Source organism: Dermacentor variabilis, chromosome 9, assembly GCF_050947875.1.
Source record: "Dermacentor variabilis isolate Ectoservices chromosome 9, ASM5094787v1, whole genome shotgun sequence".
In the NCBI taxonomy this organism is placed as follows: Eukaryota; Metazoa; Arthropoda; class Arachnida; order Ixodida; family Ixodidae; genus Dermacentor; species Dermacentor variabilis.
In genome coordinates, this window is record NC_134576.1 from 62,108,265 (window position 1) to 62,134,865 (window position 26,601).

The 26,601-nt window shown below is 43.6% G+C and overlaps 1 protein-coding gene across 3 annotated transcripts in view; it reads left to right on the top strand.

Moving 5' to 3' along the window:
- The first annotated feature begins 897 nt into the window (after positions 1-897).
- The window catches only part of LOC142592733 (cytochrome P450 4c3-like), a 51,382-nt gene continuing 25,678 nt past the window's right edge, over positions 898-26,601 (top strand). The window contains exons 1-10 of one of the 3 annotated variants that reach the window (XM_075704334.1): positions 898-1,300; positions 1,656-1,768; positions 1,848-1,933; positions 4,309-4,499; positions 9,255-9,324; positions 9,453-9,579; positions 12,464-12,670; positions 17,267-17,440; positions 20,975-21,041; positions 23,107-23,286. In XM_075704334.1, coding sequence (XP_075560449.1) covers positions 1,042-1,300; positions 1,656-1,768; positions 1,848-1,933; positions 4,309-4,499; positions 9,255-9,324; positions 9,453-9,579; positions 12,464-12,670; positions 17,267-17,440; positions 20,975-21,041; positions 23,107-23,286 — 1,474 coding nt within the window. In that variant the 5' untranslated portion in view covers positions 898-1,041. The remainder of the gene's footprint in view (positions 1,301-1,655; positions 1,769-1,847; positions 1,934-4,308; positions 4,500-9,254; positions 9,325-9,452; positions 9,580-12,463; positions 12,671-17,266; positions 17,441-20,974; positions 21,042-23,106; positions 23,287-26,601) is intronic. The other 2 variants (XM_075704335.1, XM_075704337.1) reach the window with 2 other exon arrangements.

The window sequence follows — 26,601 nt, forward strand, 5'->3', positions numbered from 1 at the left end:
CTCCTGTGGTTATACAACTCAGACAGCACAATCATGCTTTTTGCTAGCCAATTTTCAAAAAATTCTATTTCGCTTTTAAGAAAAGAAGAACGTGGTGTTTCTAAACTTAAGCGCATAATCTGAAAGAAAATTTCCATCCGACATTTTGTTTTAGAAGCGGCTAACGTAACAGTTACGCATGCTCGCATTTCCAAAAGTGATGTCGCGGAATTTGACCCTCTAAACCTTCACACATATTGTTGGTACATATTAGATAAAACGAAAGTGCGAGAAATGGCGCCTTTTTTGGTATACTTAGGTTTGGGGAGGAGTTCCATTTCATGTCGGAAGTAAACGCATACTGTTGTGATGAGATTGGCATGGACAGGTTTAAAAGAAAAAAACTGAAAAACAGTTATCGAGGGATACTCTCTATGTTCAACTAACCGGGTGGCTCATCCAGGTTGTTTTCATTGTTTTCTACATTTTGTACTGTATTGATCTTTTTTTTTTTCTTTTGCTGAGCGCTTGCGGTCTTGGCTCCCACCGTGACGGTTACCACTCGAATCAACCAATAACTACGACGCGACAGCGTCGCTTTAGGATGGCTTCCACATTTAGATACCTCTTCGTACCATTTCTTTAAAATGTCCATGCCAGCTACGCTGCGTAATGAGTTCTTCGATCACAAATCATCAGTGATCCTGGCGGGAGATGAATTCTCGCTGGCCCGTCCCCTACCCTACGAATTTTGCGCTAACTCGAGCACCACCTACTGTCCGTCGCATGGCGTTTGGGGCTGCGTAGTTCGACCGACCGAATCAGGAGGGAGCCTCGAGGCCACGTGTCTGACTCCCATCTTCCGCAATCTTTCGTCGCGCAGAGGCAAACTATCAGCCGAGGGCCTCCGCGGTGTCTCCTGTCTCCTGTGGCGCCCGCCCTATTGACGGATGCTTTATCGGAACTTCGCTTGAGCTCATAAACAATGACAATGTGAAGCAGGGGCTTGCTCCTTCCAGCGCCTCGCTGTCGCGTTCCAGCTGCGAGGCGGCAAGCAGCGCTATGGGCGCAGTCTTTTTCCACGGGCTTCGCGATGTTCTACCGGCGTTACTCGCGTCATTCGTGCTGCATTGCGTCGCCGTCGTTGTCGGTGCGTTTGCCTGCTTGGTCGGCCTGTTGTGCTACATTAAACACAAGCAACGCGAGACGATGGTTTACATGAAGAAGTTCCCCGGGCGAACGGAGCACATCCCCATGCTGACCACGTGGTCGATACATCGGACCCTTTCCAAAGAGGCGCATCGCTTGGACGTCGGAACACGTAAGCTGTCACACTACTCGCATGTGTTTCCTCGAGCAGTAGTGGCACGTCCTACTTCTGGCAATTTGCCTCGGTGTCCACCTGTTATCGTCTCATCGGCTGGCACAGTCCCTTATGCCATCTTACCCTGGTGGCAGTCGAGCATCGTCTAGCTGTAGCCGTAAGAGCCCTTAACCTTGGATCTTCTGTCTACGCCGGTCCATTCGATCACAATGCATGGCTTCATCTTTACTCGCGTTCAGCCGTGTCGCGTTGCGTAAGCCAACGAGGCACCAATCTTGACTCTGTACGTGTGCGCCTCTATGAGATGTTTCTACGAGTGCCTCTAGGAGCTGTCTTTTGTTTTTGCTAACAGATTTGTTCCAGCTGTCCGCCGGATTTTCTCGAATGTACCAGAAACATGGAATGCTTCGATATTATGACGCTACTCATCCCATTCTAGTAGTGTTCAAAGCTGATCATATCGAGGTAACTATAAACATCAGTATATTTTGTGACTGAAATCACGTGAGTGGTATAAGTCTGAAGGCTCTACTTTCTTTTTCAGGAACTTTTGACAAGTAATACAGTACTTAAGAAAGGTCATGAATACGACCTATTAGGGCCATGGCTTGGAACTGGTCTTCTTACGAGGTAAATGCTTCTTCTATCGTTTCGTACTCTTTATTGCTTTTTATACTAACTTTTGCTGCAAAAAACACAAAGAGAGAATATTAGGACATTGAAATGACGTTATAGCATCACACTGTGAGTAAACTGACGAATATTTTGTGTGGAAATATTTCAGTTTATTGCTATGTAAGGATATTTCATCCAGGGAAATGAATATGCACGGGCGATACTTGTACAGTCACACCTTCCTACGTCTTGCATTACATTGCCGCATCCAGTACGCGACGCGAAGAGGAACACGAAGGTCTCGCGCACTGCGGAAGAGAAGAGGCCCCTGTGCGATCGTTCTTCAATTGGCCTGCAATTAAAGTGTCCTGCCCTTTTTTATCAGTTCCTGTTGCTTGTGAATCGTGGCAATGTGCACGTTCTGCGATTAACATTCCCGCAATGTGAAACTTTGTTGCCAGCCTTATCAGGGAAGGTTAAGTTAATCAATAAACACCCAATAAAAATAATGTATTATTTCATCAGGGATCACCTATCTAACAAGTCCTTCGCTATTAACGCGCGATGAAGTGGTCTCGTTTCTTTCCGGTTCTTTTTTTTCTTTTTTATATTCACTGTACAGTGTGCGTACTTTCTGGACTGCGATTTTCTTCCACTGCTTAGTATATCAATGAAGTTTGCCACAGTTTAACGGAGGGTGAATGCATCAGAATAGCTGCAAATTGCTGCACTTCTTTAGAAACCTTGTTGCTAAATCTGTAAAATTCGGCTTTTCGCCTTCACTTCAACAGAGCGGTGAAAAAGCTGAAAAATTAAAAATAATTCGCGCTAATAAGTTACACGTGCTCGGGCGCATATACCACACGCGCAAGTCGCACTTGCAATACTGGTGCTTTCACGTGCAAAACTGCGATCTGATCAGTGGTAGGGAACTTCGGATTATCCTGACCACCTGAGATTCTTTAACGTGCACCCAAATATAAGTACGTGAGCTTTCTTTCAACGGAACCCACGACCTCGAACTTGGCAGCACAACGCCACACTCACTAAGTCACCACGGCGAATATAGCACTCAGTTGAATGAGTGATTTATTTTGTTGATATTGTAAATGGTCGCAACTTTCCTCGCCTGACTGTGTAATCAACCTATACTCAGTGATAGCAAAATGACACCACAAGCTAGGGTAAAAAAGAAAAGAAAAGGAAATCAGAAAACTCAATGTGTTGGAGCATTCATTCCTCAGCTGAAACTTACTTACTTTACGTTTCAAATTTATTATTGTTCCAGAATACATATGCAGCGCTTATTACATTTCGATAAGGCAGCAAATTGAGCCATGTTAAAATAAAACGAAAGGTTTGCTGTTCTTGAGGGCGTTACGAGAAATGCCTTATCAGCCACATAATATTGGAGGTTCGTCAACAGATTAAAGTTCCATGTTGGCTTTTGAAAGTAAGAAAACTTATGATTTGACTTTTTTTTTATATGGCATCGCCTTTTAGAAACAGCTCATTTGTATTCAAGCGTTCATAATAGCTTAAATGGGGCATGTAAGGCAGTAGAGCAATCTTTTATTGTTAGACACCTCCAGCAGGCGTGGTATCGAAATAGTAGGCGTCTGCGAAGTAGAAATACTGGAGTTGTATGGGCTTGCGCACTAATGCTGTCTTTCCTGTAAGAGACGACGACCCCGTAGACACCATAACCCACTATTTGACAGGTGGTTTCCGCAGTTCCCACAGAACTTGTTAGCCGTGAATCTACACCGCCTGTGGGGCATTCCGCGCATGCGCGCGCGCGCGCGGCAAGGCATTGGCGTCTTTGTCGCATTCGTCAAGCTGGCTCTCTCCCGAGGGCTCATATCTTCTTCCGCCTTGTGCAGTGCTTTTTGCAACACTATGAACACATTCACATACCTGTTTGGTACCACGTCACTGTAATATATATCCCAGTGTCATCGAAATGAATGACATTTGTGCGTTGACTACATCCGCATCACTGCTTTTTTTTTTCTTTTTTTTCAAAAAATGCTAGTACGGATCACAATACAAGACTCGCAGCAGAAATAGCTAACATATTCGTCAAAACAAAAGCAAAAATAAAGAACTGTAGATTAGCACGCTTATGTCGAAGCAAAAGTAAACAAGCAGCACTTAATCTGTACAAAGCAAGGTAAGGGAACTGAACCTACGTTCTCATAACACCATCATTCCAGAACCGTGAACCAAATCGTTCATGTCGAATCGTATGGTGTCGTGCTGTTCCAGCAGGAGGGCTATAGCTGCCAAGGGTACCGCTGGTATTTCAGGCGAAGGACAACGCTCCGCAGAAGAAAGCAGGTATTTTCGTGGTCACCCGATATTTGTAAAGGAAGCTTTATTTTTTACAGTTCAGGATCAAAGTGGCGCTCTCGGCGGAAACTTCTGACGCCTGCGTTCCATTTTCGAATCCTGGAGGACTTTCTGCCTGCCGTCAATGAACAGTCCAAAGTTTTGGTACGCAAACTTGGCCAGCTTGGAAAAGATCGTTCCTGCGACGTCGTTCCTCTAGTAACCCTTTGTGCTTTAGACATTATATGCGGTGAGTTTTTATAACTATTGTACCCTCCATATTAGCCCCTACATTCCAGACGAGTGCCAAAACTTGACCTAACCATATGATATTTCACGAAGATAGAGAGCCTTTCAAAATTATAGCAAAATTATAGCAAAATTCAAACCTATGTAGCAATAGAGTTTGAGCATGTTGAACTTCTATAAAACTTGGATTTCACTGGTGCTTGATATAAAGGGTGGCATTACAGAATTTTGCTATAAGAGTGGGTACTATGAGGTGGCAAAAGTTCATCGTCCTTCCACTTGTTACACGATACAAAGAGAGTGGCAACCATTATTTCTTGTAGCTTTTAAGTAAAACACAGGTGGAAAGAGAGCCGTTCCACATTTTTGCAGCCGCGGCGTAAAATATTATACAGGGCTTTTCAGCCAATTCCAGCAAATGTATTTTTTATGTGTGTTGGTCTGCTGTAGTGGAACGAGATTAAAGCATGTTGGCCACCCAGTACAGCAAGTCACACATTTTTTTTTATATTCTGTCAATAAACATAAATAGACAAGGTTAATTAATCAGCTTCGCAAGTCGTAAATCCGAGCAATTGCATCCAACGAGAAAGCTATGGAGCGTTCCATGGGAACGCGCGATTTAGCGCTTTCTAACTTCGTTCCTAAATGCAGAATATGTTTTTTTCTTGTGCGACTCAGGAAATATGACAAATAAGCAAATAAACAGTTAAAAACAAGATACTGTCTGCCTCCTCGCCGCGATCGCAGTGCTCTGAAATCCTAAACTTGCCGCGCATGAATGAATGTCGTGTTTAGCCTACTATATATATATATATATATATATATATATATATATATATATATATATATATATAATGACACTATGCGTACGCGCAAGTTTGTGAAGGCCTGTTATATTTTTCCTACGTGCTTCTATTCTTTAAACTATGTATATGATAAACAGCGATCGTCCATCGGAAGAGGGCCTTCATCATTTTTCTATGGACCATAACAACACTTAAGGCATTTTGTATGCAAGCGCTGAAATAAAGCACGCTGGACGTGTATACATTCTGTTTCATCTTCCGTGGCTATAGTGCTTCGCAAGGTATCTACGGAAGTCATGCGTTACGAAATTTATCCTTCGACTGAAGGAACTGTAGTCTCGAGACAGAAAAGCGATCACAGATTGGCAGGCTACCCGTTCTGTATCGCACGCGAGCGGTGTTTTATCAGATAAGGTAGCAATGACCTCTAAAGCTTTGCTCCCTCTCTATCACCTGCGTCGCGCCTAACGCCAAGAAAACAACAAACGTCTGCTTGCATACAGGCTTCTCGCTTGTCGTCATCTGACCTTTCGTAATATCTTTCTTTTTTTTGCTTTTCGCCCTCCTCACCTTGCGTGCTGCAGCGACAAAAAGCCTTGCAGTGGGCTCTATATCGCGGTAGTTTCAGGGTGAAACGCGGAGCCAAGGCTCCACCTTAACTTATGGGGTTTCACGTGCCAAAACCACTTTCTGATTACGATTCACGCCGTAGTGGAGGACTCCTCAAATTTTGACCACCTGGGGCTCTTTAACGTGCACCTAAATCTAAGTACACGGGTGTTTTCGCATTTCGCCCCCATCGAAATGCGGCCGCCGTGGCCGGGATTCGATCCCGCGACCTCGTGCTCAGCAGTCTAACACCATAGCCACTGAGCAACTACGGCGGGTCTAGGCTTCACCTTTATATTCTCATCGCATGCTATGGGGATTACGATCACTTCCTGCTGTTTTAGCTTGAAATCAATCTGCTTTGTATGGCCCGTCTGCGCTTACCAAATTCTCATACCTTCGTACCATAGGAGCTTTAGAGTAAAAATATTTAGTATGGACTGCTCAGCGTAGAGATTGTGAGAACATCTGACAACTAGGATTACCGATTGCAAGAACCTGCTTTTGTGTTTAGCGACAAGATCGTAGGACGAATCACTTGCTCTATTCACTGCAGTATTCTGCGATATTCCTGGCAGCGTTCTGATTCTTTCCTTTGTGCCTTCTGTTTTTTTTTTTTTTTCATTCGTGGTACCCGAGGCCACATGTAGTTAATGACAGGCTTCAAGCCATGTGATCCGACGTGGCGCGCACCTTGACAACGGCGTGACCCACAAACAAGGACTTGTTAATTGTGGTGATTGGCCGCAGTGCTTCTTGCTGCCTCCTGGGAGATGGCTTTCAAAGTGCAGAGAACATCAGATTCACACGAAATCGCCACAGTCGTCAGGAGTCGTCCGCCACGCCGACATGAATACTAGATTAGAAGTTATGGGACATCTGCGAGGGCGCACGGACAGGTGGTTCACGATGACCATATTCTCACATGGGTGGCTGTCGAGAGCAGTGGGCGAGTTGCGGATCCGGGGTGTCTCGTGTGCAGCAGGCCACTGCTGATTAAGGTCTGGGCTCCTAGCTGTCATCTAACAAACCACACTAAAAATCCAGGTGGCTCTAGCTGGAGCGTTACGAATGCATTGTGAGCCCTAATCTGCTCTATATGCGCCGACTACGGGGATATGTCGGGGATCAAACCGCCTTTTAAGTTCATCGGGCGGCGGAGGAGGGGGGGGGAGTGTCATTACCAGAGTTCTGTTACCCACATCATTCTCTAGCTTTTCACTCAAAATTTTATTGTGACTAAAAAACTTGCTCCAATATTGTTGGCGCAGACGTGCACGGCTTTTAATTCATGCTTACGCTTCATTTCTATAAATCTTGACAATAGGAGGACAAGCACATTAGAAGCACCAGCGGCAGGCTGCCTCATCCGTATTTTTTTTCACTAGAGCATTTTTTTCGGTATTTCCACTGTGAAAACCATGCACGGACAGAATATATTTAAATATATACACAGGGCAAAGACTCTTGTTATTTTTAAAGACAAGGAGGTAGCCAACTAACAATTATTTATAATGGTATGAACAGAATATGCCTAGGGAATGAATATGTTGATGTGTGTTCACCGCGCTTCAAATTTCTTTGCCTGCTTTTTGCATTCTGAAAATAAATCTCCAGACTTGAGTGACCCGTTCGGCAGAGTCCTTTACCAACGGCGTGTGAAATGCCCGTCAATGATGTGTCTTAGTTTTGTTTCTCTTTCCAGTCGTCAATGCTAACGACTCATTAAAAAAACCTCTTATAATAATTTACATTTAATGGAGATGGAAACATCGTCACTTGCATGCAGAGGTAATAAACACAATATATATATATATATATATATATATATATATATATATATATATATATATATATATATATAATTCACTCAGTACCCGAAATGAGGCCAAGCTGGATTCACTCAAAGTCAGAATCAATTGCAGTCATGCGCAGCACCGCTTCTACTCACACTCACCGTATAAATCGGTGTAAGAGACGCATCCGAGGGAGGGCCGCACCCACAAATTGACAGCCAATAATAAAACAAGAAATCCAACCGAGAAGCAATCGCGTTCGGCGCAAGAAAATGAGTTTTTCATGGTATCTTCGTGTACTTAAACTTTCTCTACTGCGTTATATGACTTTTATTATTGATGTGCACTTGTGTGACTTAATACGCACAAAACAAATATATCTCCCTAATCTGTTTAACTGAATCCACTTGTCGCGGGCCTCATCCGTGAGACGCCAGACTCTTGGTGGTGCGAGGGTACTCAGGCTGTGAAATTGAACTTTCTCCTACTATGCGGTCTTGTAAATACTCATGTAAAGCCGTCACTTCACTGAACACTTCTTCGAGGTTACACGAAGTTTCTTCAAGTGCAACTGTTAATAAAAGTAATATACAGGGTCTCCCAGCTATCATGCGCCAGGATTTAAAAATATGCAAATGACATGCAGCCGGACAGCACCAAGGTAATGTTGTTTGCTGTTGCTTGAAGATACTCTGATTATTTTTTGCATTCCACCTAATTAGATAAACAGTCCTAATTAATTAATCAACTTCTCAAATATTATAATTAGATGAAAAGTGCTAATGGGAAAAGTGTAGAGCAACATTAACAACTCCCGATACAGTTTTCTGTTGCTCAATGCATGCTAGGAGGAGGAGGAATAAACATTTATTGTAGAACCAGCACTTTATGATGGCCGGGCCTAAGCCTCCCACGAAGGGACGTCGAGGGCTTGCCTCGCCGCCGCCTCGCGGGCGTGCTGGGTCGCCCAGGTTTGGTCGTCGAGGGCGGAGGCGGGCAGGTGAAGGGTACGTGTTTGTTTGTAGTAGACGCAGGGTGGTAGCCTGCGCCCGGCTGAACTTTGGGTGAGGCGGGGGGAAGATTCGACGACTGAGGTAAAAGGCTACATAATTTTTTTTTTTTTGCGAGTGTCAACGAAGCCCACGAATATACGCAAAATTGTGCCCGACACACCACTAGATGCACTATGCTCTCACACATGAAATGAGTCAGAGATAATGAAGCCGCATCACTATTTTTGATAAAGTAAATTGGACAGTTGACCAGTACTTCACATAAATGTGACAAATTCAACGCCACAATTAGCAATTGCTGTTTTACACATTACTTACCTTATTATCTGACGCGGAGAAGTGCTAGATTAAGTGCACGATAATACCACAGTGTTGTTGTCGTGCGTCCTATTGACAGCGAAGGTTTTCTTGGTGCAGAGCTGATGCGCATGAATTCATCTATACACGCCACATGCTCTCACATTTCACAGTAGTCATGACCCAGGCATTTTTTTTATATAGCTATGAAAATCATAACTTTCGTTTTCAGATACTATAATGGGCTACACGATCAATGCTCAAAGTAACCAGCATTCGGATTATGTTCAAGCCATCCAAGTGTAAGTGTTTTCAATCGCTAATCAAACTTTGTGTCGTGTACATTTTAGGTACGCTGTCATGCTGAACTTCCGCTAAAACAGTAACCATGTGGACTTTACGAAGCTCTGTATTTCTTTCACGTGCACAGGCTTGGTCACAGCTTCACACGGCGCTTAGAGTCACCGTTATACTGGATAGACACGATATTCCGTTTTTCAAAGCCTGGTAGGCTGTTCCACCAGAAAATCGGAGACCTTCATCAATTTACTCTGAAGGTAACGTTCCCCGTGATATTGTCGCTCTTGTTAAGGCGCTTTAAATGTTTGTCGACGTAAAATCGTCTACGTTAACACTCTTCTCCTACTAACACCTTCGCTGCTCCTCTAATGAAACGCCATATCCGTAGAGCGAGGCGTTGATTACATATCGTGTCACGTCATTCATTCAAGCCAAATATCTCACTCTTCGTGAAATGCACGCGATAATTTCGAGGGCGAATTTGCGATTTAGCACTCGTTTCACTGAAACTGGAAGTACGCTTGTCCCACGAAGTCGCAATGCTTGACAAAAGGTCAGGGGCTCGCATTATCGCCGTTCATTCGCTGACAGCAGTAGGTGCGCAGCAGATCGCCCTGTGCAAAGGCGTAACAGCCGACGCCTTCCATTTGGAACTTTAGCTCCCCTTTCCCATCGCTGGCAAGGCTGGCTGTTTGTTGTGGATGCGCGTCCTTTTCATCCAGCGTCTGTGTACAGTGCCCTTGTATGACCTGTGTTGCTCTTGCTGCTTCATTATTTTCTCCTTCCTTCTTATTTGCAATGAATATGTTTCTCTTCCCTCTCGGTGGCAGCTTGTTTCCTTATTTTTTTCTCCTTGTATATATGTATATTAGTGTTCAAATTAATAATAATAATAATAATAATAATAATAATAATAATAATAATAATAATAATAATAATAATAATAATAATGGGTTCAACGCGTATTCATATCCTCTTCAGGTGCTGAGTGCACATTGTGCACACCGACAGTTCTTTAAAACGAAAGAACTGCTTGATATATTTATATTTAAAAGTAGTACAACATAAAACAGTATGGGGAAAGTGTTTTAGTAAAACTAGTGAGATATATGGCGAAGCGTCTGCTCACCGTGTTAGTATGTATGCATGTAACTGGTTCACTTCTTTCATTGTTTTTCGCAGTGTTTTACGTGATACATATTCTCGAAAAACATACCTACGCGATTTACAAGTATTCTAGAAATGAAAAGTTGACGCTCTCATATTTGAAAGTGCTGTAAAAAAGTCCTCGCACGGCGTCCACATTCTATAAACTTGATAAAACTCACTAATGAAGTGAAAATGCCACATCCTTTCACAGCTGTGCGCTTTGATGATTCTGAATGTGCAAGAAGTGGGGTGACAATAATTTTCAATGGGCCGAATTAACTGTCGCCTAGAGGGGATATTACTACTTCGTTCCCACGTGTACTATGTTTCCGTCAACTTCCATGTCAATAAACACTGTAAATATTAATTCACTATCGTTCATACACCTTTGCATGCGGTTGTAGTTCAGCTATGCTGGAGCTCCCGATGTCGCTTATTAAATAAAAGCAAGTTTCTTCTAAAATTATGCGACGCTCTTTCGTAATTAATTGTTGCCCTACCTGACAAAAAAATTGAAAGAAAATAATGCCTGATACAGGTGTTCATGCCAAGAACAGGGCAGCTCAAGAAGCAACGCATGGCAACACAAGAAATTTCATAGGTGTCTCGTAGCCGCATTTATTAGGTGAACGGCTTCTAACGTTGCGCAGCTACGCAGGCCATCGCTTGCTAAAGCGTAAACTGCAACCCCCTCGGCCAACTATTTCACGAAGGCTAAGCTCTAAAAATATAAAAGAAATTCTTAGTCCACAAGGAATGCACAAAGCCCATTAGGGCACTTCATTGCAGGTGACAGCTCCAGTTCCTTTGTCTCTTCCGTTGACGTCTGTGCCTTTTGACAATGTCTAACGTGGCGCCGTTCTTCCGTGGTCACACAGCTGATGGTAGTTGGTGGCGTTGAATACCCAAAAAGTGGCCAAGTGCCATACGCGAAATAATTAAACATCCGCGTCGCGAAATTCAGGCCAGTAGAATGAATTTCATTTATGGGAAGCCTTCGGTAAAGAGAATATGAAAGTTAAGGAGATCTTATTACTTCTAAAGGAACATTTAAACTTGTTTATGAAGGTGATCTTAGCACCCGTATGGCACAAGCATACCATATGGGATCAGCCATGCATAAAGCAACAAAGTCATGACGATAAGAGAATTTGACCTACTTACATGAACTAAAATCGGACATCGGAGAGTTTTCTAGTTCATTCATGGGTCTTAAATTTTTTACTACCCGTTAGTTGCACACAGACAAGCTCATAAACATAACAGGCACCATAGGTTCTTGCGCACAGACTGAACACGTACTGTCTGCCGCGACAAACGTGCTGCACCTATGGAGCTTACTATTCCCAAAAATAGATTTATTTCTGGTAGATGTAACTTGTCTTCGTAGTTAAAATTATGCGCGAAGGCACAATGTGTATCGTGGAGAAAGTAATGCAAAAGAGCACACACAAATACTGACTAACTTTACTGCTAGTTACGATGTTTTATAGCAATGGAACGCGCTCTAATGGGCTGGGTAATACAGTCGAAGTTGACGTAGAATTGGGTGGTGTGATGAGATTAGGAACTTTGCTGAAATAGGGTGCAATCGGCTAGGTTAAAACTGGGGCAATTTATGGTGGAAGGACCTTCATTTCGTCGTTGCTTCGTCGTGCAGTCGACGCAATGTAGACAGCTGGTGCTCATGACAACTTCAAAGAGTTCGCTGAAGATCTTGATGAAAAAGCAGCATGAAGGCATGCATGCTAAACGGCATTTTCGCCGTAAACATAGACCAACTTGTCCTTATTACTATTCTTGTTAAGTATCCCTTTGTTTCTTTTGCCTGTCAACCGTGTGGTTTTAGCTATGCAATGAGATTGTAGTAGACCAACTTGTCCTTATTACTATTCTTGTTAAGTATCCCACTGTTTCTTTTGCCTGTCAACCGTATGGTTTTAGCTATGCAACGAGTTTGTAGTAGCACACCCACCCAGTGTAATTTTGCAGGTTATCCGTGAGCGAAAGGAAGAGCTTCTGTCGTGTCCCGAACTACAGGAGTCTCTCGAGGAAACGTCTCTGGAAAGTGACATCTACGGCGTGCAAGGAAAAACCAGGAAACCATTCCTTGATATCCTCCTCCGAGAACACATCAAGGACCCTGAAAATTTTTCCGAAGAAGATGTTCGAGAAGAAGTGGACACTTTTATGTTTGAGGTACAGTACATATCTTCAGACATCGTAATTCGCAAGGCTATAGCGGTGTCGAATCAGTAGCGTCATGAGATGGATGACATCTTCAATGCCATTCATAAAGGTCTTCAAAATTTTAGCCATATTACTGAACGCAGTATTGTACGGCTGAGATATTATACTAGCAGCATGTGAATGCAGGGCTGGCACAACCATTCGCGCCCTCTGCTGATATACACAGGTCGATGGCGTAATCATGCGCTGGAAGAAAAAAAAAGAAAATACATATTTGTTGAAGAAGAGGGTGGCGCATCGCCGGGTTACGGCTGGTTCTTTTTCTTTTTATCGACAGTTGCGAGGATAGGGGGGGGGGGGGGGGGGTAATGCGATTATATTCTCTTCTTTGGTATAAAAGCATAGAGCACAAAGCGCTTTCTTGACGGTATTGCACGTCCAAGAATCTAATATTGCGTGCTGTCTGTTGTGCTTCTCTCTGACGGCGTTTAGAGCTGTGATCATACCAGCGCATGCCAAAACCACGATTTTACATGACGGGCGAGGGACATAGATGGAGTCTCGTTCTTTTTTTATTATTTTTTTTGGGTAGCCTGCACACCAGCTTGCAGGCTGTTTTGGTAGCCTGCACACCTCACCGGGGGTTGGGGGGGGGCAGGCGCCCCCTCCCCCCTGAAATTAAGACGCATACCCTCCCACCCCCCTCCTCCCCGCCCACGCCACCACTTCTCACACACATTCATAAAGCGCCACCAAATCAATGGTGAGACGACAGTTATTCGGCAGTCAACATTTTGCTGCCGTTTTCACTCATTTTGGATGGCGGTAGTTATCGGCATCTCCTGAGATGTGAAGGCTAGTTTCCTAAGGGATTCGGTGCCCGCGCGATTAACTCGAGATGCATTCCGTTGTCACCACCTATTCAACGGTCACGTGCATCGTTGTTGCTTCGTTAGTTCAACCTTCTTCGTTTAGACTGATCCAGTGACCAGGAAAGGGATTACGTTCGTGGTCAGCTGGTCTGTATGCACGTGGAACGAGTTGCGGCAAGAGAAAATGCCACTTGAGTTTAACTTTTCTTTTTGCTTCATTATTTCCTCGAGTGACGGCTCCTCGCGACGCTGACAGGTCCTCGGAACATTAAGCCCGTGATGTGGATTAGATAAAGTGGAAAATAACCTAATGCAAGACAGCGACCCTCATCAAACCTTGCAATGACCCTTAAATTCCTAGGCAATATGACTGTCACCCGTTAACTCGTCTGGTTTTTCCCTAATTGTACAGTCCTTTTCGTGCAAAATTGCTAACTAGAAACAAGAGTCGCGAGGATTTGAGAAATTCAGCGATCTACTAAGGGAGAGAGCCAAGGCAACAGTTAAACAGGAAGGAAAAGCGAAAATTAACCAATTTAACTGTTGTTTACGAAAATATTTATGGATCAATATCTTTGTATTTGCAATTTGTTTTGTAATATACAATAGGTAGCGAGGCACTGGAAGTGTAAGGGAATACATCTACTTAGGTCAGGTAGTGGCCGCGGCTCCGGATCACAAGACGGAAATAATCAGAAGAATAAGAATGGGCTGGGGTGCATTTGGCAGGCATTCTCAGATCATGAACAGCAGGTTGCCATTATTCCTCAAGAGAAAAGTGTATAATAGCTGTGTCTTACCAGTACTCACCTACGGGGCAGAAACATGGAGGCTTACGAAAAGGGTTCTACTTAAATTGAGGACGACGCAACGACCTATGGAAAGAAGATTGATGGGTACAACGTTAAGGGATAAGAAAAGAGCAGATTGGGTGAGGGAACAAACGCGCGTTAATGACATCTTTGTTGAAATTACGAAAAAGAAATGGGCATGGGCCGGAGATGTAATGAGGAGGGAAGGTAACCGGTGGTCATTAAGGGTTACGGAATGGATTCCAAGGGAAGGGAAACGTAGCAGAGGGAGGCAGAAAGTTAGGTAGGGAAATGAGATTAAGAAGTTTGCAGGGAAGAGATGGCCAGAATTAGTACATGACTGGGGTAGTTGGAGAAGTATGGGAGAGGCCTTTGCCCTGCATTGGGCGTAACCAGGCTGCTGCTGCTGCTGCTGCTGATGATGATGATGATGATGATGATGATCTTTGTATGTAAGAAGGAAGTAGAGAAAACGCCGCCGGAAGTGGAGGACAATTCTGTGTGTTCTGAATGACGCTTCTACAGTTATCATTCGAGCCGCCTCGCATAGCCACTTCTTTGCTGTGCTTATGTAAGTGTTTTTCTAACCTTCCGCGGTGGGAGCAGTACGTGTACAATCGCAGCTTCTTGCGCCATACGCGGTTGTACGCGACTGGCGGCCACGCATCGTTATGTAACTTCCCAAATAACAATAAGAATCTGTTTCGGCACTTAACTTGTTAGAGCAGTTACTAGTTAAGCTTAGATGCTTAGATTCCGTACATTTTATGCTTAGATTCCATACATTTTGGCCCTGTTTGTTGCACACCTCATTGCTACCGCCGATGAAAAGACTCTTCAAGAACAGCAGACGCTCCGGAGGTATCAAGAACAACACCATTTTGAAAAGGCCGCATAACGACAATTTTGTGCGCTTATATGATTGGCGGACGTAGTAACACAACTCGGTGCGGTCCGTGTGCCTTTGTTGCCAACTACTGATTTTTTTTTAAGTTCTATTCTACTAAAGCGATCTTTATTTTACACTTTCGGCTTCTTTACTTGTTCTTGGCAGTGTTCTTCCTGGGCTTCTCTCCTGCGCGAGTCTACTTGACGTGGTTCTTTGTTTGCACAGGCGTACCTGTAAGATACACCTTATTTCATTTCTCTTTTGTGGGTTTACGCGTGATTATGGCAAATGGTGGGCATTATTCACATTTGTCCTAGTAAAGGTAACCCCCTCTCATTTGCGTAGAGAAGTTACATTTTGTTGGCCCCCTAGAAAAAAAATTCTGCGTATGTGCCTGAGAGACAGTCATGGATAGGCTTTCGCCTATCGCAGTTTAGCTCTACAAAGTGCCCATAGATTTTTGTGTTTAACAAGCACACCTAAGGTCACCTGTTATCTTCCACTTTTGTTTGGTTGCAGAGCCATTGTGCAGTCATATGCGCGGCTTGAGAATTGGTGCGGCAGCAGCAGCAAAGGTTATCATTGACCTTGATAAGACAACTAGCGACGGTAAAAAAGGAGTGCCGCTTGCAAATCAAACCCGGATGCCCGGAACTCTGATATTTGTGCTTCTGCACAAACATGAGAGTTCTTTGTACACGGTATCGTCTCCAAACATGAGTTCTTTGTACACGGCATCGAAGCGTCCAAGAAGCCCATATCGGCCTACACGTCCAACATGGCGAAATATGCAGTCGAGCTCGTGCCATCTTATTGAGCGGAGAGCAAGGCGCTAATTTCATGACTACTTTCGCTGTCATGTTATTTTGGCGGCAAATTGAAGCTCTGGCCTGGAAAATAATTTTTTTCTCTTCTTTGGGTGGGTTGGAGAAAGCGTGAGTGTGCTGTTATGAGCGACGCCGTTAATGTGGCCTCGACCCCTGCTAGTCAAGTTTTCGTACAAGCAAGCGCTTAAGGGCAAGCTTTATCTCGGTGTCTTTTGTCTAAATACACGGGAACGAAGAAAGCGTTTTCCTCAGCATCCGTTTCACCGAATTGAATGAGGTGTGTTGCATTTAAAATTGCACCCTACTGAATGTAAGCGGCCGATTTCTTATCTAAATTGTTCTTTTTTTTCTTCAAATGTTGTTCAAAATTTCGAAATGTGAACAATACTCAAGCGCTTCATTCATAACTCTGCAACTCAAAGATACATGATTATATCACAATTTTGTAAACTGTACCTATTAGGAAATTTAAAGAGAACAGAACTGATCTATCATACACCGCTTTCAAATATATGATTAATTTGGTAGAAGGACTTTTGCAAAACCTTTGTACGTATAATAACAACATCACGTAAGCAGTAAGCTCGTACGTCCAACGAGCCGCTCTAGGTGCTCTAACAGATGCACTTTACAGAACAACGATATCTGTGTTTGGTGCAGAATTGTAAATTTGTGGACTTCATGCTTAAATTTTTTTTACGTAGATTTGCGGTAATGTTTCTGAAAAGAGATATCATGTCCTAAATTCTAAATGAAAATTTATGTTTCATATACTTGCTAGGCTTTAACTTTGTGATAAAGAACAAAATTAATTGAAATCGGTCCAACGTTGGTCTGAATTGAGCATTTCTGCGCTTTAACATGTCGTTAAAGGTTCGGAGTTGGCTCCTAGCTATATGTTCCTCTTGACGAAACTTTGCGGAAATTTGAAATGCTCTACAATGATGGAGAGGAAAAAAAGACGCCTAAAGGTGACTAGCTAAGGATGTAACAAAACAACTTCACCTCTGCATTGTGGCTTGTGCCATTCGCCAACGATTTCTGGGATTTCCAAGAGAAATTATTGCCGCGGCTACATGTTCTGTGTACATCAAAAAGCAGTTCTATAATTAAACAAAGCTTTGATAAAACCTGCATTATTTGCTACAGCGCTTTCTCATCTTTTGCTTGTGTTATGTTAAATGTTGTGCGCAACGAATTTAAAGGGTCACGACACGACAGCCATGGGAATTAGCTGGGCTCTGTACCTCATTGGTCTCTACTCGGAGCACCAGGAACTCATGCACCAAGAGCTGGACGCCATATTTGGCGCCAACAAGACCCGACCTATCACTTCGGAAGACTTGAAGCAAATGAAGTACATGGAATGCTGCCTAAAGGTGAGAAGCGTTGTGAAGATATCATACATTCAATTATCTGCGCATGCTCTACATGGCTTGTGTACGATCGATTGCGCATGACAAGCAGTCATTCTGCAGCCCAGAATCCAGCGCTCCGGGCTCAGTGCCGTGGTCCGTGGAAGACGTGTGCTCTGCGTATGCGTCCGCTGCCTGGTTCCGTGAATCATTTGAGAAGTGAAGGTTCAGACCTCGATTAATTGACATTGATTGCAAGCTTTCAGGGTTTCCACAAGGATAAACTAAATGACAATAAACAGATGCATTCCACGCAAGGGTTGTGCAGGCAACGGATGATGCAGCTTTGAATTGAAAAGCACCGGACTGATGTCGAAGGTGCAGCATCCTGAGAGGCTTGAATTATGGCTAGTACTGCCCCGTTTAGCGGTTTAGCTCCCGAATCTGTTCACATTCATTCCACGAAAGTGAAAGCACTGAAGGTAGGATTTTACAATAAGACTGGCGTTATGGGCTGTAATGTAAACTCGTCTATGAAAGCGGTAGGACTTGGTGTTTGGACTTAATGTTAACAAGAGAGGTGAAGTGGTCTGGTGGCAGAACATGATCCTTTTCTGTGATTCCGCGTTGGCTTAAGGGCACGAGAAGAAAATATGCGAGAAAGAGAGAGAAGTACGGAAAGACAGGGAAGTTAATCCGACGCCCGTCCGGTTCGCTACCTTGCACTGGGAGAAGGGAGTATAGGGATGAAAAGAGAACGAGATAGCACAGTTTCGCGTACATTTGAAGGTACGCACTGAGTCAATGAACAAAAAATGAGAGTCATCGGGACATACTATGTGGTAAGAACAACTGATTTTGTAGGCTTCAAGAGCAACAGCCTTGTTTTGTTTTTTCCACCCACCTCTTGAGTAATCAAGCTCGAAAACTATAATTGCGCTATCGGCCACCAGGGATTTGTAAAAAAAAATTGTATAGTCTATAAAATAAAAAAACACTCGGTAACTAAGAAGACCAGTGGAACATTGTCACTTATGTTGCAAGGTTCTTGGTGACGTTATTTATCTATAGTCGCTTTAGGAGCAATTTCTGTTTTTAAAGGAAAAATGCTCTAAAAATTTTGTTTTTGAGCTCAAGGGGGCAATTCTCGGTATTAAAACATTTGCTAAAACAAAATGCAGGCACCGCTGATAAGTAAAGGTCCGTTCACTGCTGTGCAGAGCACATGAGGTTGTTCCGCTTCGGCGCTGGCATCGAGGCCCTTCACCTCGTATGTACAGCGATGAGAAGAGTGCGTGAGAACACGACAGCGCATGGCCAGGCGCTCAAGCTCCATGAAGTGACATTGGAGCCAGCGTGGCCGCGCATCGAATCAAGCCTGCGCTTGCCGCTTGACAACGTGGCCTGGGATCGTCTGTTACATTTATTGTTCGGCAAGCCCGTGTTGCACTCAAAAGAATGCCGCTTCAGTAGTACATCGCTGTCACGGAGATTTCAGCCTTGTGTTTGTGTGCAGCATATAAAAGGCCGGCGGTTTCACCAGATTGGGCCTTAACGAACTAGATAGACGCCGCTGAAGCTTTCATCGCTGAAAAAGCAATTTGTCCCCTCTTGTTAGCTCCAGCTGTTCAATAAAAGAAACAAATTTATTTTTCTTCACTTTTTGTTACATTTATTTTACGCATGGTGTACCGATGTACAAGTCATTCGACCCACTTATTTCGCCACAGGCCAGCTCCCGCTGATGAAGTTTGATTTTTTTTATATTGACATGTTGTTAGATTGTGTTCTCTTTTACTTGATTCGCGTATTGTTAAACTCGTTCTTTCTTCCGTTTTGTATTTTTGCTCTTTTTCTATGTACGTCCCACTTCTGCCTGAGGCCTTCTGTGAAGGCTGGCAGTAATTCTGAAAAAAAAAGATGCATTTCCCTCAAGAGCGAACAGTTTGCTTGAAGGCAATGCGGTTCATTTGCCTCCGTGGAAAATAGTCAGCCGTTTGCATGCAGGGTGCGAACACAAGGCTAGTTTCATCGCTACGAGTCTGCTCGTGCAAGTGCAACACTAGTGCGAGTGCAGTTGCATTCAGCGCGTGCAGCTTTGGTGCAACCGAGCAACGCAGCACACGACACCAAGCTGCACTGGCGCTCAGCATAGCGTGGCATTACGCTCGAGTGTTCTGTGCTTCTCTACGTACTACGCAAGCAACGCTTGGCAGCGGCTGCTCGGTTGAAATAGCGGTATCGTCCAAACAGGGTGGCGTAGGCGATCGCACATCGTTGACCGTTGTAGTGACGCTTGATTAGCGCCTTTGTTTTGCCAGTGCTGATAGCGGCCTGAGTTCGCTGCCTGGGTGCGCTGTAGCGCCACATGCCACAACATTTTCCGTCCTTATTCACTTTGAAGAAAAGCGGCACACGCACACACAAAGAGAGAAAACGGCCGTTATTGAGGCAAAAGTGACACCAGAGCGCCCGACTTGTACCTACCGAATTGCATGTAAGTGCAATTAATTAAATGTACAGATAGTTTTGTAATTCTCTATTATATTTCGAAGTTTTACTCGCCAAAACGATGATATCATTATGATGCACACTGTACTGAGGGACACGGGAATATGTTTGATCATCTGTGGTTCTTTAACACGCACCCGATTCATGATACATCTGTGTTCTTGCATTTCGCACCATGGAAACGCAGCCGCCGCGTTTAAGTTTTGATCCCGTGCCCTCGGGTTTACAGCACAACATACTTTTTTAAATCACGTAAATTCACTTGTAATTGCTTACGTTTTTGCTGAACCCATCGTGGCTGCTTAGTGGCTATGGTGTTCGGCGGCTGAGCACGAGGTCGCGGGATTGCATCCTGGCCATGGCGGTCACATTTCGATGGGGGCAAAATGCGAAAATACCCGCGTACTTAGATTTGTGTGCATCCCAGGTGGTGCGGATTTCTGGTGTCCGCCCCTACGGCCGTTTCATAATCAGATCGTAGTTCGAGCCCGTAAAACCACATAATAAATATTATTACTCTTTTCCTGTAACGCGTGTAGGCGTGACAGTGCTTAACTTAAAACATTACTGGGAAAAAGCGTAGTATATATATATATATATATATATATATATATATATATATATATATATATATATATATATATATATATATATATATATATATATATATATATATATATAATCATGTCTCAGTACGGCAAAATATGCATTGCGCTTGTACACAACTCTTCACTCTGAGGCGCTGTAGCTTGACTTAAGAGCATTTAGTTCATTATTAGGTACTATGAGAAGTGGCAATCATCAGCAGAAATGAAATTAAGTGCGCGTAAATTATTTAAAGCAGAAAATATTCACAGTCTACGCGCAAAGTGCATCAGTTCCACCTCTTGACTGCCTCATAAGGCAATAAAGTTGTTCAGGTCAAGCTTCAGGTGCTAAAATAAAAAAGACAGCAAGCACTATGTTTATCGGGTCAATTGTTACGAAATTTTATGTGTATAAAGCTATCCGCACTTTGTTTAGCGAGTGTTTTGTCTTTCCTCACAGGAATCCCAGCGATTGTATCCATCAGTTCCATTCATCTCAAGAATGTGCGAGCAAGACGTCATGATCGGTAAGGTTTTTCCCAATTTTGTCTCGAAGCAAAAACCTTTAGTCGGCCATTGCAGGTCACCGTGTGCCCATATAATTATACTGTAATGTGCCTTTTCTTAAGGACAGAAGTCGAGCGTGTAAATGTGAGTGAGTGTTTTGTTAGTTTAGAGGCCAGGCTGGCCGTGTAGGAAGCACCGGCATCACGAAGAGCATTGTGAAAAACAATATAAATACAGCTAATATCACAAATAGAAAGAAATCCAACCATTCTCTTGCTGAAACGAAGAGGGAAGTTATATTTATGTTCCACTCAACATGTACTCTCAATAAACTTATCGGTGTCGAGAAAGTCAGTTTACTTGAGGGAAAAGCATTTACAGATTGGGAAATAAAGGGATAAGGAAAACACAAAATAAAATAAAACATGACATGATGTAACATGACGTGACATGAAGGTATGAGTGGGCCTGACGCCTCTTCCCTCATGAAAATCAGAACAAACAGCAAATGACGGCCTAATGTTCTAAAAGAGCGAAGTAAATTTAGGCATAATTTTGTTGGTGCTGCATCAGCCTCTGCGCGCTGAGCTATGGTAGTCCAAGCAACCTCGACAACATTTGCTCACTTCGTCGAGTGTAAAAAAGACATATTTGAGTTATACTCAGGAAATGTTTGTGATATATATTAGGCAGCTCTTAATTCAACTATCTGAGCGCTTATACTGATGTAGCGCTGCGTTTCAATACATGTGAATTATACAGGGTTATCATGTTGAAGTTTTATGGAATTTCGAAACATCGCCTGGTGCAGATATGGCATAATTCTTATCATTGAGCTGGATTATCCGAAGAGACGGGGATTACTAGCACGAGACATAAAAACACATATTCGACTAAATAAACGAACCCTGATTAACTGCTCAGTTAATTACTTTACGGCACGCATTCCAATTTACGAATTGTAGCCGGTGAGCTTGCAAGACGTGTCCGCTTGAAATGAACTTGAAGAGCCCTTTCCTCAGCCTACAAACGCAAACTGACGAAAGGGCACCTCGCGGAGGACTCGCCATCGGCGGGTGTCTTGCATGTCCCACATGTAAATGGACGTCGCTGAGGACAGGACGCATCTGCCTGCTGCCGCGTGCAAGCACTGTGTGGTTCTTCAGATTGCGAGCGAGCCTCTTAGTGTATTCCAGGAGTTTTCAGGAGTCGTTCAGGTGACAATAAAGTTATGCCAGTGTTTACCGGAATGCTCGATCTTATTTTCTTTTTTCAAGACCATGCGGGATTTTGAAGATGAATCCGGAAGGGTTCACAGGAAGGTGGATGTTTTCTTTTTCAACACTTGATATTTAGGAGATGTTGGCGCTTTTGTCAGGGGTGAATAATAATAATAATAATAATAATAATAATAATAATAATAATAATAATAATAATAATAAGGAGAAGAAGAAGACGAAGAAGAAGAAAATTGTGAGGTTTTACGGGCCGAAAGCACTTTCTGATTATGAGGCCCGCCGTAGTGGAGGACTCCGGAAATTTCGACCACCTGAGGTTCTTTAACGTGCACCTAAATCTAAGTACACGGGTGTTTTCCATTTCGCCTCCATCGAAATACCGCCGCTGTGGTTGCCATTCAATCCTGCGGCCTCGTGCTCAGCAGCCCAACATCACAGCCACTGAGCAACCACGGCGGATAATAATAATAATAATAATGCGCAGTGGAAGCTGCATGTGCGCTCATGTAGCTTCAGGCGACGAATAGTGCGATGGTGAAATATTTAAATAATTGATATAATTATGGAATCTTAAATGTCAAAACCACGATCTGATTAAGAAACACGCCGTATAGTGTGGGACTTCGGATTAAGTTTGACCACCTGTGGTTCCTTAACGCGTACGATAAGGAACCGTCTTTGCGTTCCTCTCCCCTGGAAGTGTGGCCGCCGCGGCCTGGATCGATACCGTCACCTCGAGCTCAGCAGCGCAACATCATAGCCACTGAGGTCGGATCATTCTAATGATTTTGCAAGAAGCTAGATGATAAGAATTCGCTGCCTGACGTAGTCCCACCTTCTTTCCCAGCTGGCCGAAAGCTACCGAAAGGTGCGGAAATCCTAGTTGGCATTTACAACCTGCATCGTGACCCAGAAGTATTCCCCAAGCCGGAAGAATTCATTCCAGACAGGTTTCTTCCTGAAAACGTGAAAGGGAGACACCCTTTTGCTTTCGTTCCTTTCTCTGCTGGACCGAGAAACTGCATTGGTGAGTCTGTGCTTTATTATGTGCTTCGATTGAATTCAATCTTGCTACTGCACTGCAACATGTTTTCAATTTTTCAGCAATTAAGTTTCTTTTTAGGTTTACGCACTTAAATATGATGTACCGCGCGTGCTGTAGGTGCAGATGCAGGTGCCGGTGAAATTAAACCCTCCTACTGTACTGGGGGGAGGGGGGGAGGGGGGGCGACTACATTAATTATTGCGTGGTTGGATTATTTTCTTTTATGTTTCAGCACTGCACTATAGTTTACCGCGCGTACAGGCTTGAGCATCTACCGAGTGATCTAGATGAAATAATCGCTTGAACTAATTATGTGCACTGTTGCATAAATACATATAAAAGTACTTTGCTAGTGAGGAACGCATGGTTGCAACTGAAAGGTGTGTCGCTCAATAGAACCTTAAGTCGCTGTAGCGAAACGAGAGAGAGACTAAACCGAGTGGGAGGCCAAAGGCGTTTAATTTTTCCGCTGATGTCTGGCATGGAGGAAAGGAAAGGGAAAGAATCAAACAGGTAATTATAACAACATCATGGGGGAGGTATCGATGCAAAATGTGAGCTTTTTTGCAAGTTTGCTGTTCAGTGACAAATCCACTTTAAGGACAACCACATTGATCAGATAATTAGATTTAGATTAGAGTTTAGATTAGATGTTTAGATTTAGATGTTTGGACGTTTAGATGATTCGATTAGATGATTGCACCACAATCTTGAGCCAAGACTATGATGCACGACGTTGTCGGGCACATTATGTAGAGAATGTGGTGAAATAAACAAGGTACACACATGGGGTGTTAAAGAAACGAGCATTTCGTGCTTACACATTCTTTTGAATACAGCATCGATCGATTAACATTTCTTTTCATCCGCATTTTGACGATGGTGAGGTTGATGATTACGATAATCTCAAACCATGGCGCACAGCCACAAAAGGGGTCCAGGCCAAGGATCGAGTAGCGCGGGTAAAAATACTGTAATTGTCAATTAGTTTAAACGTATATAATTGAAACGAAGAATTGATTTGTTTATTGCTGTGCCAAAAAAAACACCGTACTGGCCAGGGCAGAAAATATGGAATGGGATTGAAGAGTCAGACGCAGGCTATATAATTTATATATGATTATATTAAAAAATAAAAACAAGAACATCAGCATTTCAGTCTGCAGGAGTCATAAATGAAGTTTTCTGCGGTATTGCATACCTTCCTGTTTGTTCCCTTAAAGCGTTCGTCAGCTTCTAAATTTTTTTTTGTTTCGGATGATATTGGCACATTAGCTCTCTAAATATAGCTGTGGCTGATAACATCTGGTTGACAGAACGGGTATCCCGACATAAATGCCCTCAGCTTCAGTTTGTGAACGCCACGAAGTATAAATGTATTGCATTTCTCCTGCTAGGTAATAAGGGCCGTCCTGTCAAATGTGTAAAATTGAACGCACGCTTCATCAGACTATTGTATGCATAATTTGCAGGAATGTTGTACCGCGAGTTGACCGAACAGAATGCTGACAGGAATGTAGGCTGACGCTGGCGCGGGTTCACAAGGATGGGTAAAATACATAATGTGTAAAAATAGTCAGACTTCCGCGATGGGGAATTGCTGTTGCCGGTGAATTTGACTAATATTTAAGGATTTCCCGAAGTTCCTAGGACGTTTGTATGTGAAACCAATGAATTCCCAAGCAAATAAATCAGTGCCTGCAATCCTGCACGAGAAAGCGTATTACCAGGACGGGCGAGGATTGAGGCGTCTTATTACTGAACTTCTTTTTCTACTCTTATTGCAACCATATCGATGCTTAGAGCATCGATTCAAAGCGTTTTTCCTACAATGGTTGTGTACTACTTTCCCGTAGGTCAACGTTTCGCCATGATGGAACAAAAAGTCGTCATTGCCAACATCCTTCGAAACTACAAGCTGGTTTCACTGCATCATCGAGACAAGATCCGTGTCATGGCGGAGCTCGTTTTGAGGCCGAAGAGTGGTCTGCATGTGAAATTTATTCCGAGGCAGCCTGCGAAATTGAAATGAAAGGATTCAGCGACAATTCTCTCCTCAGAAGGTTTCATGCGTTCACTAAAGCACGTCTACGAACGTACCGAATAAATGAAACATATGACTGCGACGGTCACGTCGCTTATCTCTGCAGCTTTCTGTCATTTCTATAAATAATAAGCTCAAAGGCAGTATAACATAAAACAATTGCATTCTGATTTTATTCCAATCTCCTGATATCAAATAGACTAAACGTCTGCGCAAGCATCGGACGGTGAACCACAGCATTGTTTGAACAGCCCAATCGAACGCTTTCCTTGTTTATAGGAGGTCACCGTTGTTTGTTTTAAGTGCAATTAGCAGTATCTGCCTATACAGGTTTTTCTTGCCTATTTGGCTGATAAGAGGCGAGGACTACGCGGAAGGGGAGAGGATTTCGATGGGTCAGATCTAGTGCAGTGAAGGTAGATAACCGGCTTATGCGGGTCGTGCAGGCGTCTGCGATTGGTCTGCTTCCCCTTGCTTAGTCTGCGGTGGTCGGTGGAAAGTCGCGGCATCCTGCAAGGGAACGTTCAAGATACAGCTGAAACAGATCCTTCGCGAAAAAGAGTGCGCAGAGCGATGTCGGATACGCGCCGAAAGGTCTAGATAGCGTTATACTGCTACGCAAACATGTTTATTATACACAGAGAAATCCATTCTCCTCGGCAGCACCGAGCACCCAGTGCCAGAGTGATCGGTGGGTAGCCATCTTACATTATATATATAGAGAGAGAAATAGAAGTGAGGAAAGGCAGGGACGTTAACCAGACGCACGTCCAGTTTGCTACCCTGCACTGAGGAACGATTATAGGGATGAAAAGAAAGGAAGAGGAGATAGGGAAAGCACACTTACGCGCACATTCGAAGGTTCGCGCAAGGACTACACATGGTTACCAAGACCTGTCGACTTGAGGTATTTCAACAACGCTTTCGTGGCTTTCTGTGCCATCGACGCGTATGGCCATTGTCCAAGTTTCGATGGAATTTGCAGCTAATAAAGATGTATCAACCCTATGAAGGTGACACTTCGGGAGGTGCGGGAAAAACACTATTTGCGTGTCATAGCTTTAGCCACCATATGAAGGCTTCTTGCAGCGTCAGTTCTGGATAAGGTGATTAGAGCTGGTCGGGCATAGATGCGCAGACCAGGCGGCTTCGTCGGCGTGAGCACTACCAGCAATGTCGGTATATCCAGGTAGCCATTGGAATATAATTTTAAGCCCCTTAGCGATAGCTTGACGGTGGTCTTCTCTTGTTTC